Below are 20,070 nucleotides of genomic sequence, written 5' to 3'. Positions count from 1 at the left end.
TAATATAAAAGTAACAACTTTAAAAGCGTTGCTTCAGTATATTTTTTAAATATGTATATAGCTTCAGTTCATTTTTAGAGATGAAACTCTGAGATCAACATTCTTCTATCTACCCTAGAAATATGAATCGCTTAAGAAGTGGCTTTTTTTTTTTTAGGTAAAATCCATTATAGTATCAGCAGTAGGGAGAGGGGCTAAAAATTCAAATCCCTAGACCTTCATTATCATTACTTCCAAGAGCTTTGAAAGAAAATACTCATCAGAGTTCTAAATAAAGACAAGGAAAAGCAAAGAAAGACACTGAAGAGCCCATGACCATTTTTATTCTTTATTAGAATCATTTGATATCTTCAACAATTTTGCTTCCAACAGAGATCTTCTTGGCAAAAAACACTTCTGTAAAACCAAACTGTAGTCTGAAGTATGAAAAAGCCACTTTTCTGATATGAGATCAGATAGGGATTCCCAGGGCTTATCTGTGCTAACAGCACCCAGCAAGTGTTGCTGGTAAATTGTAGAAATTTGGCCTTTTCCATTCTCACTGTTATCTGACAAAATTTTTTGTGGTAAAAGCTTCACGCCATTCATTTTACCCAATGATAAAGTCTTAGAGGGATAATTTTTCTTTTTCTTTGATGCTTCCTTTTCTGAGCCTTTCCATAGTTCAACATTATTTTGCATCTTCCGTTGGGTCTTTTCCTCATCAGGAAGGGAAACCAAGGGCCTCAAGCCTTTTTTCCCTTTTCCAGAAGTGCATTTTGATTTCTCTGAAACAGTATGGGAGGGTTTATCTGAAACTGTGGGAGATGTCACGACTGTGCTTTTATCCCGAACGTTTGCATTCAGGACCCGGACAGAACTGACTGGAAGCGAACCGCGGGCACTATGATAGCTCAGTTTCAGCAAGTACTCCCACAGAGAAGTGCCACCCCCAGGCCTCTCAGAGTTGTGCTGGCTCAGGCCTTGAGGCCAACATCTCCTGTCTCGGATCCGCTCGATTTCCCTCAGAAGACTGCAAAAGATCAAAAGTTGTTGAGAGGTCACCTGCAGAACATGAATAAGCAGAAGCAATCTCATGTTGAAATGTAGGACAGAAACTCACTGCAGGATTCCGTGGATGGATGAATGAGCAGATCCCAGGTGGGTCGCCCTCAGATCAAGTGATCTGTACAAGTAGCGTACGGCCTCCGTCATGGCAGGATGGCCCGAGTCAACGATCAATAACTGACCTGCTGAATATTTGAAAATAAGAATATCACCATTTTTGAAAACGTGAACAACTATAAGTACCTCCAAGCTAATGCCGTTGACAGAGTATAAAATGTGTTTATAAAAAGTGGCATCAGAAGGCCTCCCTGATGATGCAAGGGGTTAACTCTCAGCACTGTGAAGCTCTCCACAGCCACTGCAGCACAAGTTCAATGCCCAGCCAGGGAGTGACCTACACAGCACAGCAGACCTCTCCTGTCTCACCTTTTGCTCCCCTCAGAAGTGTACTTCCTCAACCTACCTTTCTGCTCCCCACTCTGTCCCTGTCTCTGATGAATCTTCTCACCCACCCCCAACACCTCTGGCTTACGCCCAGTTCTTGTATGCAAAAATAAATAAATCTTTTTTTAAAAGTGGCATTAGAAAATCACTTATCACAGTATTCTTGCCCCAAAGATTTAACCTGAATTTAATTGTAAAGAATCACTCAGACAAATACAAACTGAAGGACATTGAGGCAGGAAAGGTCAAGCAGAACCTGACCTATGTTCTTCGAAATGTCAGTCATGAAAGACAAAACAATGCTGTGGGCTGAAGTAATGCAAGATCTTCAATATTGTCCTGGAACAAGAGGCAAACAGCTGTGAGGAATATTACCAGGACACTTGGGGACACCTGATGTTAAGCTGTCCACTAGATAATCGTCTTCTGCAGCAGTTAAATTTCCTAGGTTTGACCATGAGATATTCTGGCTCTGTAGGAAAACGTCTTTGCATTCAGCAAACAAATGACTCAAGTATTTAAAAACAAAAGTATCGCATCTGTAATCTTCCAACAGTTCGGAAAAACACTGTGTATCTATGTCTTTGCATGGTATTAAAAAGAGGAGGCAAAAATGTTAGCAATTGATAAAATAGGTGACGATAAAACAGGTGCTCACAAAGGCGTCACGCAATAACTTAACATAGTGCTTTAAAATGTGTTAGAGTAAAGAAAAAGTACACTTAACAATGTACTGAAAAATAATTTGCAAGTACTCATTCATTTTATGCATTTCCAAGGGGCTGAATTGTTGTCAATATCACTTGTTATTCACAACATGTAAGGTCCAAGGATGGCGGGGCCCTGGTCTGGGATGGACTGCTGGGTCTGTACAGGCCAAAACGCCGACCTATGACACCACCAGCGCCTGCATTAGTAATAATGACAACAGTAAATTCAAGTAAGTAATTCCCATCTGTGAGGAAGACCTATGTAATCCTGGAAGATAAAAACTATCATCACTTTATCTTTTTTTCATTTATTCTTTTAACGAGACATACATCCACATGATTCAAAAGTGAAAAGAGATATAAAGTGCCAAGTGTCTCTCGCATCTCCAACCCATTCTGTGCAATGTTCTCCTAAAACGTGTCCTCTCAGACAGTTTTTAGTATGTGTTCATTGTCATTTAAAGATGACAAACTGAAAGAGGTTCAGTAACTTGTTCCAGTTGGTGGTGGGATTATCCTGGGCTGGCCTCGCCTCAGGTCCATGGCTAAACCCCTAACCCAGGCTGCCTGGCTTGGCCTGCCCGCGGGGCTCCTGTCTGCAGAGATGAGCTCTCTGCAGCTCTGTTTCATGTTCATAGCTGGGTCTCATGCTGCCTGCAGCTGCTTCTGGAAATCTGAGAATTTCAGCTGTTAGCACTGCTTAGCAATCTGGCTACTTTCCTTCTTTCTGAATTATTTTTATGATCCCTGTGATACCAGTCCAGCTCAGAATACACCTTGTGAATTACCATGCTCAGCATGGCCATGCTGCACTGGCCTTAGCTGGCCTTCAATGGTAAAGTAAGGGAGAGAGAGCCAGGATTCACACATGGTGACTGAGTAAAGATTCATTTGTATGAATCCCATGGGTCCAGAGAACCCCAATAAGCAGATCCCATAGATTCTTCATTTTGTCTTCAGCCCTTTGAGAGTCTCAGGACTCGCTACAGGGTTGAGATTGTCCAAGGGACCAGCTTCGGGTGCCCTTGACCCACCGGTCTCCCTTTTGAACACCAGCTTAACTCCACAGCCCCTTTATACACCTGACCTGTTCTAGACCTAGGACATTAGCTTTGGCCTCAGAATTTTCTTGGCCTCGCTGATTACTCTTTCTCACAGCAAGCACAGTAGCTCGCTTTCCATCCTTACCTCAGGTCCAACCCAATCCACCCCGTCTTCCCTCAGGGTACCAGATGGACAGCTATCCAGTATCATATCTTCATCCTGGATGGGGAGGGCACCTAACTCCCACTGGCTGTTGTGCACATTCCGTTCCATTCAATTTTCACAACGTCCTACAGACGTTAGTGTCCCTTTTTGGCCAGTTAAGAATACTGAGACTTAGAGAGTGATGTCCACAAGGCCAGAAAATAGTAGCAGTGCGATTCAAATTCAGTTCTCTAGAATCCAAAGGACAGAATTCTAGAAATGGGACAAAAGAACACTGCTCTCTCCATAGCATTTGTTCTTTAGGAGATTTTCCATAAAAGAACAGCTAGGAAGAAAGCATCACCCATTCCGTTTTGTTCTCCTGGACAGAACCACATGCTCCTTATTTCTGGGGAAAGGGGAAAAGCCCCACCAGTCCCTTGCAAGGCCATTATCAGATTTTATAATGATTAGTTTTCTTCCTTTTTTTAATGATTAAAATTTTTAAAGATTTATTGATTTATGCCTACAGAACTGGGGTACTGGCCAGAGGTGCGGGGGGTGAGAGGATTCACCAGAGCAGAGTGGGGAGCAGAACAGGCAAATATACTGAGATACTGCTGAGGGAGCAGCAGGCAAGGCAGGAGAGGTCTGTTACACCATGTGGGACAGCTCCCTGGCCGGGGATCAATCTCGTGCTGCAGTGGCTGTGGACAGCTTCATAGTGCTGTGCTTTAACCTGTTGCACCACCAGGGAGAGCCCCTTTTAGTGATTAACATTAAAAACAAAGTGGTATATTTATAATTACCTCTACAGGGAGAAAGCAAGTTATTTTATTCAATACGGTCTCTGTACAACTTTCCAAAATCTCCATTCTACTGAAATTTAAACTGTTCCTCTTATTTCATATAATACTTGCTACCAGCTAGCTAGTGGCTTGCTGCACTGCCAGCCCAGTGTTTATTTCCTCCCCAGCCCACAGCTGCAATTCAAATGACTGTCACTAGGCAAGGAGGAAAGTCTCAGGTATTGGGAGAGGTGGTCAGGCAGCTCCTTCTACTGAGCCCAGACGCCGTGGACACTGCCCAACTTCCCGTCCTGGGAGCAGCCTCTACTCCAGAAGACAGGTTACAAATGCACAGTGAGGAAGGAGGATTGTGCAATAGCTGAAGGTTCTTTGTTGAAAGTTTCTTCTTGTTTGCTAAGACTGCTATGTCTAAAGTTGTCAGAAGTCCTTGGCTTTAAACAATTGTTTGCTCAGTCTTTCAAACAACTGTGTCTTGTCTATAAACAGGTTGGGGGGCAGGGGAGTAAGCAATCATTGTCCCAAATAAAGTAAAAGGTTGTAATTGGAGGTTTCTTTCAACTTCTACCCTTAACAACAAATGAGACTGTGTGTGTTTGGAGAACATCAGGGCCCCTTCCCTCCACCACCCCAGCCTTTCATCAAGACTGGCTAAGACTGGCTCGTCAGCTGTGGGACCAGGCTGCAGAAGGCAAGTAGCAGCCTCTGTCTTCCACCCCTACCCTGCACAGTCAGCGTCCACTCAAGGGACAGGGCCTGTGTAGCACCCACTGTTGGGTAAAGGAAGCAAATTCATTGTTCTGGCTTAGCCAGGCTTTGCCCTACCACTTCACCCCAAAGTGAAGGTTGCTCGTACACACAGGTCTGTGCCCAGGCTGGTGGCTGGTTCTCTGCCCTCTCGTTTCTCAGCCTCTGGGGTTTCACCGCACCTCAGCCTATCTCAGTGCTGTTCCTCATCGTTGAGGCGACTGTTTCCTCTGACCCTCCCTAGGTTCCCTCTCCTGTCATTCCTTGTCAGTTTTCTTGGCTCTTCCAGCATTTGACAAGGCTGGGCCGCAGAGTGAATGCCAAGGATTCCCAAATCTTTTTCTGCAGCTCAGACTTACGGCTTCCAAGTACCACCTACATATTCGACTGTCTACTGAGCATCTCCACTGGGATGAGAGATTCACACTCGACATGCTCCAAATGAGCTGCCTGCAGCTCCCACCCCAGCTCTCAGCCTGTGCTTCCTACTTTGGAAGAGCAACAGCATCACCCGCTGCGGCCCAGTCACCAGCTGAGAGTGCCATGGCTGCTCCCCTCTTCACCCTCCCCAAGCCCACTCAGGTCCGAGCCCCGTCAGGTTCAACTACCAAATCTCAAACCCGACCCTTCTCATCGCCACTGTCCTGCCTCAGCTTACACAGGAGGTGCCCTGCGCCCCCTTGCCCAGCCTCCTCCTCCATTTACCAGAAGAGAGTGACTAGCTGACCTCTGGGGACACTAAGTGCCCATGAAGGAGTTCAAAATAGGCCTCCCCAAGATATGCCACTTGGCATACGGATTATTTTAGGCTGCAACCAATTGAGGCCCTGCAGGCTCAAAGGAAACTTTCACCACTCCCTTAACTACAAAGGTGAAATTTGGGGGGTCACTCAGACCACCAGTCACTACTGGGGTAAGCTTTCCAGCTGAATAGCCAGCCTACGGCAGGGAGACACCAGACGTCTGCTCTTCTCTTCTTCGCTGCTTTGGAATTCCCTTCCTCCCCGGGTGAAGCCCCGAGCCCCCAGCCCCTGTCCTTAGCCAAGGATGGCATGTAGCCAAATAGTCCCTTTCCTTTTCTGTGCTTGGATTTCTTGTGTCTATGTGGGCTCCTTGTACACAAGAAATTAAAGGTTTTTTTTTTTAATGTGTCTGCTTGGTGTTAATTTGATCATTTGACTATTCCAAGAAGAACCGAGAACAGGTAAGAAAAATCCCCTTGCAACTAATAGCTTCCTCTCTATTGTGCTGGCAGGCTTCTGCTCCTGGAAGCGGGGTTCTGGCATGATTAAGGGTCCCTGGGTTTGTCAGTCTAATCTGGGTGATCTACAAAGTACAGATAAGCTAATAAAATCCGAGCATGAAATGAAAAGAAGTTGTTTTCTACCAAAAAATAAGCTGAATGCTTAGAATTCTTACAAATTATGAGTAGGTTAAAAAAAATTTTTTTAAATGAAGGCAGGGAAAGACAACAATCTGAAGTTCCCAATACACAGGTTACATCAGAATTGTCTAAGTTCTCACCCTAAGAAAACAAAACTAGAAATTGTGGGTGAGGCATTTTGAGAAAGGGACATCTAATCCCGATCAGAGAAGCAGTTATATAAAAAAAGGAACCAAGGTGATAAACTTTAAATTGGGGGTGGGAAAGGATGACATCTTACATTTCAGTTAAAATTAAAATGCAATGTGTGTGTGTGTCACTTAACTGACTTTGGGGATCAAGGCGCCCGCGGCCACAGAGTGGAGGGCGCTGGCTGCGCCGGCACCTTCACTCCACAGCGGAGGCGAGGTCTGACTCACCCTGCTGAAAGTCACCCACTAGGGCCCTTATTTAATTTCTTCCTTCCAAATGTGAACGAGATGGTTGGCATTTCTTATTTAAAAGAATCCCAGGGAGAGGGAAGAAACATAATGTTCATCTAGCACACTTCCTCCAAAATAAACAGTTCCGTGCAGAATACTCAGCTTGATAGAACAGAATATGAAAAATCACACTTCTGGGCTTTTTCTCCTATGAAATGGCTTCTTCTTTTTTTAAAAAAAGATTTATTTATTTATGCATACAGAACTGGGGTACAGGCCAGAGATACAGAGAGTGAGAGGATTCACCAGGGACAGAGTGGGGAGCAGAACAGGCAGATCGACCAAGTACACTGCTGAGGGGAGCAGGGGGCGGGTCAGGAGAGGTCTGCCTGGACATGTGGATCTCCTTCAGGGCAGGCGGGATTGAACTCATGCGAAAGTGGCTTAAGCTTCTTAGTGCTGTGCTTTAACCTGCTGCGCCACCAGGGAGGGCCCTGAAATGGCTTCTTAATGGGCAGATTTAAAACACTCAAAAAAGAATAAGATCCCTGTGTCCAAAGTAACTTGGAATATTGATCACAAAAAAAAAAAAAACCTTTTGATAGAATCAATATTCAAATATCTAGAATTAACAGTTTTATTAGAGCAAGGTTTTTTCTTGAAACCAGTAAAGCTGAGAGGAGATGAGCTTTAAAGGCTATATCAAAAAGAGATTTCACTTTTTAGTAAGTGCCTCAAGAAATTGTGATCAGGAAAAGAAAGAAAATTTAGGATTTATTGCTCTCTGGCAAATCCATCCTTTTAATGTATCTCACTCTAACATAAAAATATGCATAAAAATCATGGTGGGTATAATTAAAATCTGAATTATTATTGCTGAACTCCATGATGGTCATACACCTTGGAAAATGATGCTGTATTTACGTGTTGATCAAATGTAATAATAAAAGACAGGGAGGAGTGGAAACTTCCCCTTAACCCTCTAGGATCTTCTTAGGCTGGTCAAGCAATCAAATTGTCATGAGATAGGTTAGTAGAAGAAAATCCAAATTTAGTTACATACATGGAGTGTCTACATGGGTGTGGATTCAAAAGCCAATGGAGCAAAATGAGGACCTGTGTATGAAAATATTCACACAGACGCACCTGCGCTGACAGACGGGGGCTGGGCTCTCAGGGGAAAGGAGGAGGCCCCACACCATGGAGACCACATGCTCCTCAGGTAGATACCACACAGACAGGTTTCTCTGACAGAAAACTATTTAAAACTATTTGGGTAGAAACCCTGATTCTGGGTGATACCCCCAACTTTTATTCTTCTCAGTAGTTAAGGAAGTGGGAAAAGTTTCTCATGAGTCTGCAGGGCCTCACTTGACCTCAGCTCAAATCAATCCACAGCCACAGAGAAGCATTGGGAAGACCTGTTCTGACAGGAGCAAACTCTCCTTCAAGACTAAGGAATGTGGGCCCTCCCTGGTGGCGCAATGGGTTAAAGCGTAGCACTACAGAAGCTAGCCTAACCGCAGGCACTGAGTTTGATTCCAGCCAAGGAGGTGACCCACGTGGTGCGGCAGACCTCTCCTGTCTCACCCATTGCTCCCCTCAGTTGATCTGCCTGTTCTGCTCCCCACTCTTCTCTGCTAAATCCTGTCACCACCACTGCACCTCTGGCCTACACCCCAGTTCTGTATGCATAAATAAATAAATCTTTAAAAATAAAACTAAGAAATGTGCCAAACCTTTCAAGCCAGCAGTTACCATACTTAATGCTATAATCCAAGCTGAAATCTGAAAAATCAACTAAAGATGATTATTTTCAATAGTTAAAACTATAATGTGGATTGTTTGTTCAAATGTGGTTAGCCTGGAGCAGAGCCACTGTCTCTGATGGGTGCTCAGGCTAACTAGGAACTACATAAGCACCCACCAAGAACCAGTTCACCCACTCCTCACACTCGCCCCTCCTCCACGGACAGAGCACCCACATATAGCCAATACTCTGTAGTGCTGTGAGGACACAAAGAAAAGACAGCAAGGCTCTAGTTCAGGGACTGTGAACCTTTCTCCTCTTCAGCAAATGAGTAGGATGTGAAGTGGGGAACAAACACTCTTTCTGCAGCTGGACCAAGTCCTAGGTTCTCCTGTAAAACCAGGGTGGCCCGTGTGAAAATCACCCCATTATTTCTGACCACACGTGGCGTTAGCATCACAGTGTGCCGCTAGCAGTGCAAGTCTAAAAAGGGGGCTTCCTGCATAATGTCTTGAAACAGAATTTGAGGAGAGGAAGGAGCCTCCACTGACGGACAGGGTGTGCTTGGGCGTAGTGCTCAGCCCACAAAAGAATGAGACACGGAATGGAAAAGATTTTTAAAAGATGTATTTCTACTATGAGCTGAAGTGTCCCCCTAAAATTCATATGTTGAAACTCTACAGTGACCACATTAGGAGGTAGGGCTTGTGGGGGTGATTAGGTGGTGAGGGTGGGGTCCTTGTGAATGGGATGAGTACCCTCATCAATGGGACCCCAGGGAGCTCCCAACCCCTTTCTGCTGCCTTGTGAAGACTCTATGAGAAGATGTCACTAATGAACCAGCAAGTAGCACCTCACCAGACCCGGCATCAGCTGGCACCCCGAACTTGGAATTCCCAGCCTCTGGAACTGTGAGAAATAAATTTCTATTGTTTAAATGCCCAGTAACTGGCATTCTGTTAATAGCAGCCCTAACAGACTAACCACATCTTAGTGAGGTAAAGGAACCAATCAAGGTAGCAAGCTAAGTTAAAAGTATGTGGGTCAAGAGCTGTTTGCTTCAACATTGATGTTATTTTTTATAAAGATGCTATTTTTTATGCAAGAGGGCAAGCCCCCGATGTCTAACAGCCTAGGTCAGGGCAGTTACCTAATTTACACAAGGTGTCGCTTAGGCTGATGCCCAGCTGCTTCTTGACGAGCAAAGAGCTGGCGAGCGTGCGTGCATTTTCCTTTATATCTATCACTTGCTTATAGTATTCGATTGCTTTCTTCCTTAGGAATCTAAAAAAGAGAAACTTCGTTAAAGTTGTGCACTTTGACGCACGGCAGTTGTTCACTCGAGTAGTCACAGAAAAGGCGTTGGCACTGCTGATTATTAGGAAGTGCAAATCCAGTCCACAGCGAGATGTCACCTCACACTGGTTAGAATGGCTATTATCCAAAAGCCAAGCAATAATTCATATGGGTGAGGATGTGCAGATAAAGGAAACCTTGTACACACTTGGTGGGAATGTAATTGGTTGCGACACTATAGGCACCAGGGTGGAGGTCTGAGAAGGAGATGCAGACAACACCCCGTCATCTTAGGATGTGATTAATGGCTGAAAACCTAGACATAGATGAGGCTGAGGAGCTCAGAGCAAGCCCGGAGCCCAAGAACTGAATGTAAGAGAAAGCCACCATTTGGACAGGAGTCCAGGACAGAAAGAGAAAACCGCAAGAGAAACAGAGAAAGCGCAGTCTGAGATGTCCATGAGGGAAGGTCTCCCTCAGAAACCAGGAGGGTGTGATTCCAGGAATGGGGTGGTCAGCTCAAAGTGGAGAAAGAAGCAGGAGAGGGCCAACCAGCTCAAAGTGGAGAAGGGCACATGGACATCCCGATGGCCACCCTACCAGGCCAGATGGAATCAGGTGGAGGTAAATAACAACAGTGAATGGGAAGTGGGGAAGTAAATAAACTTGACCATGAGAGGATAGTGATGGAAAGACAGCTGGATGGCTACAAAGCTGAGAAACAGATGACATTTATCTCCCTGAGGTCATCTCATGTCAATCTGTCAATTCTTCTCTGCCCTGTGTTTTTACTTTTTTTTTTTTTTTAAAGATTTATTTATTTATTCATACAGAACTGGGGTACAGGTCAGAGATGCGGAGGGTGAGAGGATTCACCAGAGACAGAGTGGGAAGCAGAACAGGCTGATCAATGAAGTACACTGCTGAGGGGAGCAGCGGGCGGGCCAGGAGAGGTCTGCCACGCCATGTGGTCACCTCTGGGGCAGGCAGGGATCGAACTCATGTGGAAGTGGCTTTAGTTTCTCAGTGCAGTGCTTTAACCCGCTGTGCCACCAGGGAGGGCCCTGTTTTTACTTTTTTAACTTGACTTCATTTATCCAATCCTTAGGCCTCCTATTCCACAAGGTCTCCACAGGGGCCCTGGGATCGCTTCTGTAGAGCATGAGAGCTGTCTTGAGGGTTCCTGACCACCAGACCAAGGATCTATATACATTTTGGAGGATTTCCAGCTGCACAGGGAATATCTTCTGGTTTTAACCAAGGTTAAAGATGCAGTCACCTAAGAACAGCTTACAACAAGGAAAAGGGCTTCCTGATTGTTTTGGAAGGTTGATGCTGAGAGTGAGGTCTGGGAAGACAGCATGCAAGTCTGGTCAGGCTCTCTGATAAAGAGCCCATGCTGGAGAAACAGCTCAGCAAGATGAGGTATCTCATGACTCGACACCCTAGCAGCTCTGGATTTGAGGTGGCACAGACCAGGAAGTAGAGATTACCTAGTCACTATGCTAGAGGCTTAGATTTTTTTTTTTACAAGACAATAGTTCTGTCAAGTCTTTTGCTTCTCTAAAGAAATTCCTGTACTCTGCTCATTGAGTTGGTCTTAAAAGGATCAAAGGGAAGTTTATATGGTTTCAAGTGCCTCAAAAATTACCCACTGGAGAGCAAAATAACAATAACTAAGCACTCAATTTGAAATACTTCTGTATGTGTCAGCCTTTCTGTTAAGCATGTCACATATAAGAAGATGCAATTACCATTCTCATTTTACCAATGAGGAAATGGATGAGATGGTGAGTCAGGGCCTAAGTTCTCACTGTCACTAAACAGCAAAAACAAAATTTGAACCCAGGTAACTGGACACCAGAGTCCAGCATCTTCCCACTACTGTCCACGCCAGTAATTTTACTCTGAGATACTACTTTGCGTGAGCTACTCTTTGAAAGGTAAATTCTCTTGATTTGCCTTAAATGTTGGAGATTACCAACATCACATTCTCCCAGGAACAAAAGCTGGAAGAGATCACCTTCCTGGGCAGAAGGATGAGGGAAATTTTCTTGAGGGAAGTGGAAGGGGAGACAGGGAACAAGGAAGGGAGGGAAAGAAACTACAAGCCCACAACCTCAGTTTAAGCAAGAGGGCACATGGCCAGCCCGTCAGCTGAGTCAACTATGAAAGTGTACAAGCCCAGCCAAAGGAGAGGAGAGGTGTATAGGACTCTCTGTGCACTCAGTGAGAACCTTCTCCCATACAAACTGCAAAGAGAAGTAGTCATGAGACAGGAGGGATTCCAGAACAGACAGTACAGGACTCAAGGACAAAACTTTGCTGTTTCCATGCCAGGTAAAGAGCAAGTAAAAGCCAGATGAATCTAGGCCTGATCACCTCTTGCTCACAGGCCTGTGTGTGGTGCTGCAAACACAGTGGTCTCAAACTCCTTGGTACCTTTCCTACCACTCTGTCCATGGGTTAAGAGCTCCTTTTGGTTTTCTTAAGGTTGGCAACTTGTAAAACAGATTGGGTCTGAATCTACCAGAGTGCTGAGGGCTTCAGCTGGTGCTAAAGAAGTGGCACTTCCCCAGTGGACAGCCCCAAACCTCCCAGCCACTGGTAGCTTTGGGGGGGGAAGAAGGAGACACACTACTTAAAACAGTTCATAGAAACTTACTTTTGATAATCTCTTAGTGGAAAAAATAGTAAGTCCGCTAAAACTTCCATAACTTCTCCAACTAGCATGTTTTTCTCACCAAACAAACTTTTCCTGATATTTAAGCACTCTTGAAATTTTGTCATTGCAAGACAATTGTTTCCAGTCGCTAACCTGAAAATAAAACATATGCGCATTATTTAAGAGCATGATGCACATGGCCTAGCTCCACCATGCTATCAAAAATAACCTCTTAACCATCCTTTATTTTATCTAAAAAGCTGTGCAGCACAGCTGTTGACCATTGTAGCGATTTAGAAGATGTGTGCACTGTCGGCACGTGGGCTGAGGGTGGCCCCGTGCCCTCGGCAGTGTTCTGGTGTCTACCCATGGTCATCAACAGCAGCCCCCAGCCCTGACAACCGGAAGCTTCTCCAGACGGTGGTGGAGAGCCACTGAACTGGGGGATGAAAACGCTGAAATTCAGCACTTGAGACAGTCCGCTGAATGGGAGGTGGATTGACTAGTGTGAATTTAGTATATCAAACACCTAAAAGCCAACAATGAAAGCTAGTACAGAGAAGAAGACAACTGTCAAGAAAAAAATATATGTTTACATCAGGACACCTTCGGTGTATTTCATGTCAGCCTGGCTGCCGGGGCTGTTGTCCAACAAGCTGGCAATATCGGCAACATACTCCAGAATGTTTTCTTTCAAGTACTCTTCAGAGGCTGACCTGGCCAGGTTATGCAGCACTTTGCCTGCAGGGAACATATTTTGAACCGTGAGGGTGCTGCTTAAGCTTTTTTTCTCATGAAAGAGTTAAAATGCCAATAGCAGCGAACTTACCATCATAACTTCATCACTGCCCAGGGAAAGGGTTTTTTCTTACTACATGAGTTCCTGACCAGTGTTGCAGGGAAGTTTTCATGTAACAAACCTGTGTGTGCAAAGCAATGCCAGAGCCAAGGAGCTGAGAGGATAGACTGAAACCAAATTCGAGTCTGTTTTACAAATGAATGGGTCAGAAACAGAGTGTGATGGGGAGAAAGCAGTTGTCTCTGGTAGCCAACCTGGCAACAAGAACATTAACCTAAACTGCCTGACAGGAGGAAGCCCATGGGTCAGCCCCCAAACCAGAGAATTAAGTAACAGACTGGACCGAGATGCTCACTGCCCCGCGGATGACTCTCCCCAAACGTTTGCCCTTTATGGAGAGTTGTCTAGTCTGATAATGACACAAGCTCCTAATATAGAAAGTGTCCTCTTATAAACCAATGAAAAATCAACTTTGAAACAATTTGCACAGGGTATAAAAGCGCTTTTTAAGTATACTTTGTTATGGGAAGAGAAGAAATACAGTAATGTTCCCAGAAGGTGTTAGATCATTACTAACAGGACAACAAAAAAAAAAAAAAAAAAAAGGCAGATTTAATGCCCTGTGCTCAAGGATTACCATCAAATGATCAAGAAGCATCTACCCCTTCTACTCATGACCCAGGGCCCACCCTTCCCACACCCCTGTGAGCTCGAGGTGTCAGGGCAGCCGCAACCACATCCTTGTATCCCGACGTTTGATCTTACCCACGTGCCAGGCACTCATGGGGGGCTTTTCAGTCACTTACAAATGCTTTTAGCCTCAGAGCAACCTGCAATACCATTTTGATTCCCCCTTACAGGTATGAAAACTGCAACCCAGACAGGCCGGCCTGTGTCGACAAACAACTAATATGTGGATGGGGGGATTTGAACCCAGAAAGCTGAGCTCTGTCTGAATGGCCCCCCTCCTGATAGAAGCCTCTTCTTCTGAGGTATATCACAAGCACCTGGGACCATCTGAAAGGGGGGGGGGCCTGTCAGAGGAGAGTACTTTTCTGTCACCTCTCATGTGCCCACCACCACCCCCCAAATCAAGCCAACAAGGCATACACATCTTCTCTTTTTGTGGGGAGACTGACTGGGAGACGCAGGAGGCTGTCCCCTCCACTGTGGCTATCATACCTTTTTGCTTCACCAAGTCCTGGTTGTCCATCAAGCAGTTTGACGAAAATTCCATCAGCTTCAACCACGCTTTCTGGAAATACTGGAACCCTTCCTGGGCCAACCCTAACTCCAGGTAGAGTTCCCCGACAGCATTCTGCACCTTGACGAGCATTTCCGCCGTGGACTGACTCTACACAACAGGAAAGAGACCCCCGCTGACAAGCCACAGCCTTGCTCCACCAGCACGGCAACAACACCTGCCTGAGGAATGGCCTTGCTGAAGACGGCACCAGCTACAGCAATCCCATATGTTTACAAGACAACGATGACCGTAAAACATTTACTGAGAGACGCTGCACACAGAAAATTAATTTTGAGAAATGTTTTCATAAGCTGTTAGTGGCCATGAAAATGCTTGAAGAACACCATGAGGGTGTCTTACACATGCTAAAGTGCCAGAGGAGGGATGATCCAGAATTTGGGTGCACAGGTCAAAATACTGCCCAAGTGGCTGGAACTCAAGGGTGGCCAGTACAGCTTGGCACCTCTGCTGCGTACACAGAGGACAAGTCACAAGTGCTTCCTTTGCTTCCCTGCTGCCAGCCGCGCCTACTGGGGAAACTAGAGGGAGGGTGATGGGACCTGCTTTTCTTTCAACAAATACCATTTAAATCAGAGCTTCTCGCCCGAGCAGCACTGACTCTGGGGCAGGAAGCCCCTGTGCCCGGGAGCCTGTACTGCTTGCTGTTCAGCAGCCAGCCTGGCCTCTGTGCCCACTGGCTGCCAGCAGCGATGCCCCCTCCCCACCCTACGGGGACAAGCAAAAACATCTCTAGCAAGTCCCAATATTCCCAGGCATGGGAGGGAGTGGACGGTGGGGGGGCTCCCAATTACAATCCACTCCATTAAAATTTTGAAATAAGGGCTTCCCTGGTGGCTAGGGGTTAATTCTCAGCAGTATCCCCTGAAGAAAGCTAGTGCATGGTTCAAAGAAGCCATCAGTACCTAAGATAGTTTTAGAATCTCTCCTTTGGGGCCCTCCCTGGTGGCACAGTAGGTTAAAGCACAGCACAATGAAGCTATTGCAACCACTGCAATAGCTCCCCTGGCCAGAAAGCTACACACATGGCGCAGCAGACCTCTTCTGACCCACCGGCTGTTCCCCTCAGCAGTGTACTTTGTCGATCTGCCTGTTCTGCTCCCCACTCTGCTATGGCGAATCCTCTCACTCCCCTCCCCCCCGCTCTGCACCTCTAACCTGTACCCCAATTCTGTATGCATAAATAAATCTTTTTTTAAAAAAAAATCTCTTTTGGAAATCCCTTAAGAAAATTACTTCCTCGTTGTCTTTCTAGTGGCTTATTTCAAAGAATTATTCCAATAATATTTTGAAAATAAAATCATCAGGTTAATGCCTCTGAAGTGAGAAAAGCTCTTAGAATGAGCTTTAGCACCACTCCCTCAAAGCCAGCCTCATCCCCTCAGAAACGCGTGTGTGGAGGTCGGCTTCATCACTGACAGATGTTGGCAGGAACTTGCAGGTAGCCTGAGAGTTCCTTGAGGGCAGAAACCATGTCTGCCTTGCTCCCTGCTGTCACACCAACTCCCAGCACAGCACTTGGGCTAAACAAAATCCTCAAAAATGTGTTAAGCTGAGAGAATGGATGACTGAGCAAATGAACGAGTCAGTGGGCAGATGAGTGAGTGAATGAATGAATGCAATCAGGCACTCAATGTTTACTTAATAAAATAATTGGTGCTATCCAGACACATATATGTCCGTGATGAAAATGTAGATGTCATGGGGAAAAAATAGCATAAGAGAAATTCCACAATTTTCAAATACCAGAGAATCATTACATTCTATTCCCAGAAAGGTGAAAACTATGGTCAAAATAGCTTAAATCAAATTCTTCTATGGCTTCTAACCTAGGCTCAGTTTCTTTGTTAACTTATTGGTTATAATAACAAAGTAGATACCAGACTTAAGAACTTACTACCTGCCAACTAAGCATTTTGTATTTTCACTTGACTCTGTTAACAGCCCCAAGCAACAGACATAAGAATCTTCAACGAGGAGAACTCACTGAGTTAGAAGTCTTGCCAAGCTCTCAGAGCAGTTGGTGCCAAAGGCACTTTAGATTTGGCTCAGTTCATAACAGCCCACACTCTACTTGCTACCTTCTAAGGTCAAGAAGTACATGCAAATTTAAGTTGACTTATTGATCCATTTTCATTCTGTTTGCAAAGCCTCCACAGGTTCGGATATGCCATAGAGGATACATAAATTGGTAAATGAGCATGGTCTCGGCCATAGGAGGACTGGCAAGTTGAGTCTCATAAATCTCCAACAGAATTCCTTCTGTAAAGATGTGTGTCAACACACACGGCAGAGCAGTATGAAAATCTGAAAAGGTCTTTGTTTCAAAAGAAAACCAGTTTTGTCTCAGGTTATACTGCTCAAGGTACACAAATTCTAATGAAATCAGTAAAAATTTATAATTTTGTAAAGGCAGTTAAATGTCAATGTAAGCATAGCTGTGAAGTGAAACTTCCATTGTATTTAACAAAGACCAAAGTTTACATTTCAGGAAAAGTAAATCAGTACAAGGACAAGGTAATCAATTAACTTTTCCCAGTATTATCATGAAATTGCAAGCAAGTCTTTAATGGATGGTTTATGAATTCCTTTCAACCCACCCTTACATTTCCTTTTTTGCTTCATGAATGTTGTCTTCTTCCCCTAAAAAATGACACCCATTGGCATTCATTTATTCTGCAGTGGCTCCTACTTATTACCGCTTGCTAGCATCAATATACAGTTCAGAAAATAACAAATCACAACTAAAACAATGTAAAATCTGTAAAATCCTGTGGTCAGTAGAAAGGGTAGGAGGAGCAGGAAGGAAGGGGGAGGGTCTTGTCCGATAGTGGGGAGGTCACTGGAATGCAGTGGTGGGCTGCGGCCTAGAGACGCCCAAAGGAGAAGCTGTGTCCCTGAAATTTATGTAGTTCAGGAGCCTCCCTGGTGGGGAAGGGGCTAAAGTCTCAGCTCTCTCCAGTCACTGCAGCATGAGTTCGATCCCCACCCAGGGAGCTGACCCACATGGCACAGCAGACCCCTCCTGTCTCCCCTGCTGCTCCCCTCAGCAGTGCATTCCAGTAGATCTTCCTGTTCTGCTCCTGCCCTCTGACTCTGGTAAATCCCTTCACCTCCCACACTACTGGCCTACATCCCAGCTCTTTGATGCATAAATCAATAAAATGAATCTTTTTTAAAAATGTAGTTCAGTAAATCAATGGAAAAATCAATAAAATTACTTTTTTTAAAGATTTATTTATTTATGCATACAGAGCTGGGGAACAGGCCAGACGCTCAGGGGCGGTGAGAGGATTCACCAGACACAGAGTGGGGAGCAGAACAGGCAGAATGACGAAGTATACTGCTGAGGGGAGCAGTGGGCGGGTCAGGAGAGGTCTGCCATGCCATGTGGTCACCTCGCCTCCAGGGCAGGCAAGGATCAAACTCTTGGGGAAGTGGCTTTAGCTTCTCAGTGTTGTGCTTTAACCTGCTGCGCCACCAGGGAGGGCCAATAAAATTACTTTTATATATACATATTATATATACATTGTAGCACATATATGTGCATGCACACATGGTTTGGGGGATGGCTTAAAATCACAGCTTTGCCATTGATGAGCATAACTGACTCCTCTATTTTGGACTAAATTATAAAGGAACAAAGGTAAATTATATCTGAAAATAGCTAACACAAAACATTTGAAGGGTTTACAATTATTTCTCACTTTACCTTCACTAACATGTCCTCAACATTCAAGAATAATTCTTCTGCTTCTTTGATCTTGCCCATGAGCTTCAAAAATCTTCCAATAAAGAACATTAATCGGCATTTATCAATGGGAGTAACCTCAAAGGGCCTACATTCCAGCACTAAAATGGAAAGAAAAATAAATAGTCCTAAAGCATATTTGAAAAGAACAAGGAGACCTACTGCTTAATCTTGAATCAGGGGTCAAATACATCGTCCATCTTTCTGTGTTCCTCTCTCAAATTATGAGCACTTTGCTCTTATTAAGGTTTATGTACATTACCAAGTATTTTAAACTCTTTCATCCACATGAAAAACGATAATTACTTCAAATAATGTTGTTGGCATGTAAATTTCTGAAACTAGACAGAAGGAAAAGTGTTTCTCTCTAATTCAATCTGGATATTATTATAATTAACTTTTAGGGGAAATATTCAGGCAAGGAAAAAAGCACCTAAATATCTTACACAATTCTGCCCTCTGTTGTGACTATTTTGAATTACTAGATTTAATGGAAAGAATACGGAGCATACTCTGTGTGTGTGCGTGTGTGTGTGTGAATGCTATTAAACACCAACATATTGTAAATAAACAGAATTTTTCAGAATTTCTTTTACAAACATCCCAATATTTGAATTTGTACATTTGTCCATTTGCTACATCTCAAGTCACTTCATCTATTGCACTGGACGTATTTGATACAAACATAATCCTTGTTTCCATCTGTGCCTTTGCTCATGCCGGAGACCACCTAGATCTTGAATGCCATCCTGCTTTCTTTCTGCCAGTTTGTCTGTGGATGTCCATTCACACCCAGAACAAATATTTAACAAGTGTCTACTGAGAAGTAAGCCACTCCTCAGCTCTGAACACCAAGCAGAGCTGCGGAGGCTGCAGCCCCCCATTATTCCCTTGGAGCAACTGTTAGAAATTGACTAAGCCACAGAATTCAGAGTTTTTTTTTTAAAGATTTATTTATTTATGCACACAGGCCTAGGGTGTAGGCCAGAGGTGTGTGAATTCTCTAGTGAAAAGACACACCAGTGACAGAGTGGGGAGCAGAACAGGTGAACTGAGATACACTGCTGAGGGGAGCGGCAGGTGGGACAGGAGAGGTCTGCTGTGACTTGTGGGTCAGCTCCCTGAACAGGGCTCGAACTCCTGCTGCAGTGGCTGTGGCCAGCTTCACAGTGCTGAGACTTAACCCCTCGTACCACCAGAGAGGCCCTAGAAAGTTCATGTTTTACTCAGACAAATTTATCAATCATTTTCATGATTTACCCTTTTGCTTTCTTGCTTAGATTCTTCTCCAGTTTCTTAAAATTTTTTAAATATAATGTTTCATTTCCTTATATGTAACTCTAATCCTCCTGGAATTTATTTTGTGGTAATGTTTCAGGTCACATAATTTTTTACCAAATAATGGGCCATTATTATCAAGGCATTCTTTATTTCATAAATCACTTGATTTTTTTCCTAATGTGGGAAAGGCTGTCATCTCTTTCAAAGCAAACTCAAGGAAGCTTCTAAATAAAAATACTGGACACATTTTTTGTTAAACTTATTCTTAGAGATTTTTTTGTTTTCTGTGGCCCTTGAAAACTGTCTTGTGCTCTCTTTATTGTTCTATAGGGCCACTTTTAATATTTACTAAACAACTATACTCCATTTATCCAATATATTTAAAAGTTTCTGAAGAAAGTGAGGGCAAAGCTTCAAACTTGAGTTCATGAAAAGTTGGTACTATTCATTCTCATGTTCCAGAGAAGCTATTTAAACCGGCCCAACCACAGAAGAAATGTTCTGGGCTCAAAGACC

At 44.3% G+C, this 20,070-nt stretch overlaps 1 protein-coding gene across 1 annotated transcript in view; it reads right to left on the bottom strand.

Annotated features, from left to right (window-relative positions):
- Positions 1-321: 321 nt before the first annotated feature.
- The window catches only part of LOC101622934 (tetratricopeptide repeat protein GNN-like), a 42,217-nt gene continuing 22,468 nt past the window's right edge, over positions 322-20,070 (bottom strand). Inside the window, exons 9-15 of the mRNA XM_004675742.2 lie at positions 18,235-18,374; positions 14,441-14,612; positions 13,056-13,200; positions 12,460-12,612; positions 9,649-9,782; positions 1,103-1,232; positions 322-1,012 (exon numbers count right to left, since the gene is read on the bottom strand). Of these exons, the coding sequence (XP_004675799.1) occupies positions 322-1,012; positions 1,103-1,232; positions 9,649-9,782; positions 12,460-12,612; positions 13,056-13,200; positions 14,441-14,612; positions 18,235-18,374 (1,565 nt within the window). The remainder of the gene's footprint in view (positions 1,013-1,102; positions 1,233-9,648; positions 9,783-12,459; positions 12,613-13,055; positions 13,201-14,440; positions 14,613-18,234; positions 18,375-20,070) is intronic.

Source organism: Condylura cristata, unplaced genomic scaffold (genome assembly GCF_000260355.1).
Source record: "Condylura cristata isolate star-nosed mole 26May11 unplaced genomic scaffold, ConCri1.0 scaffold00004, whole genome shotgun sequence".
NCBI lineage: Eukaryota > Metazoa > Chordata > Mammalia > Eulipotyphla > Talpidae > Condylura > Condylura cristata.
Note: the sequence above shows the minus strand (reverse complement) of the source record. Positions and strands in the feature narration are given on the sequence as shown.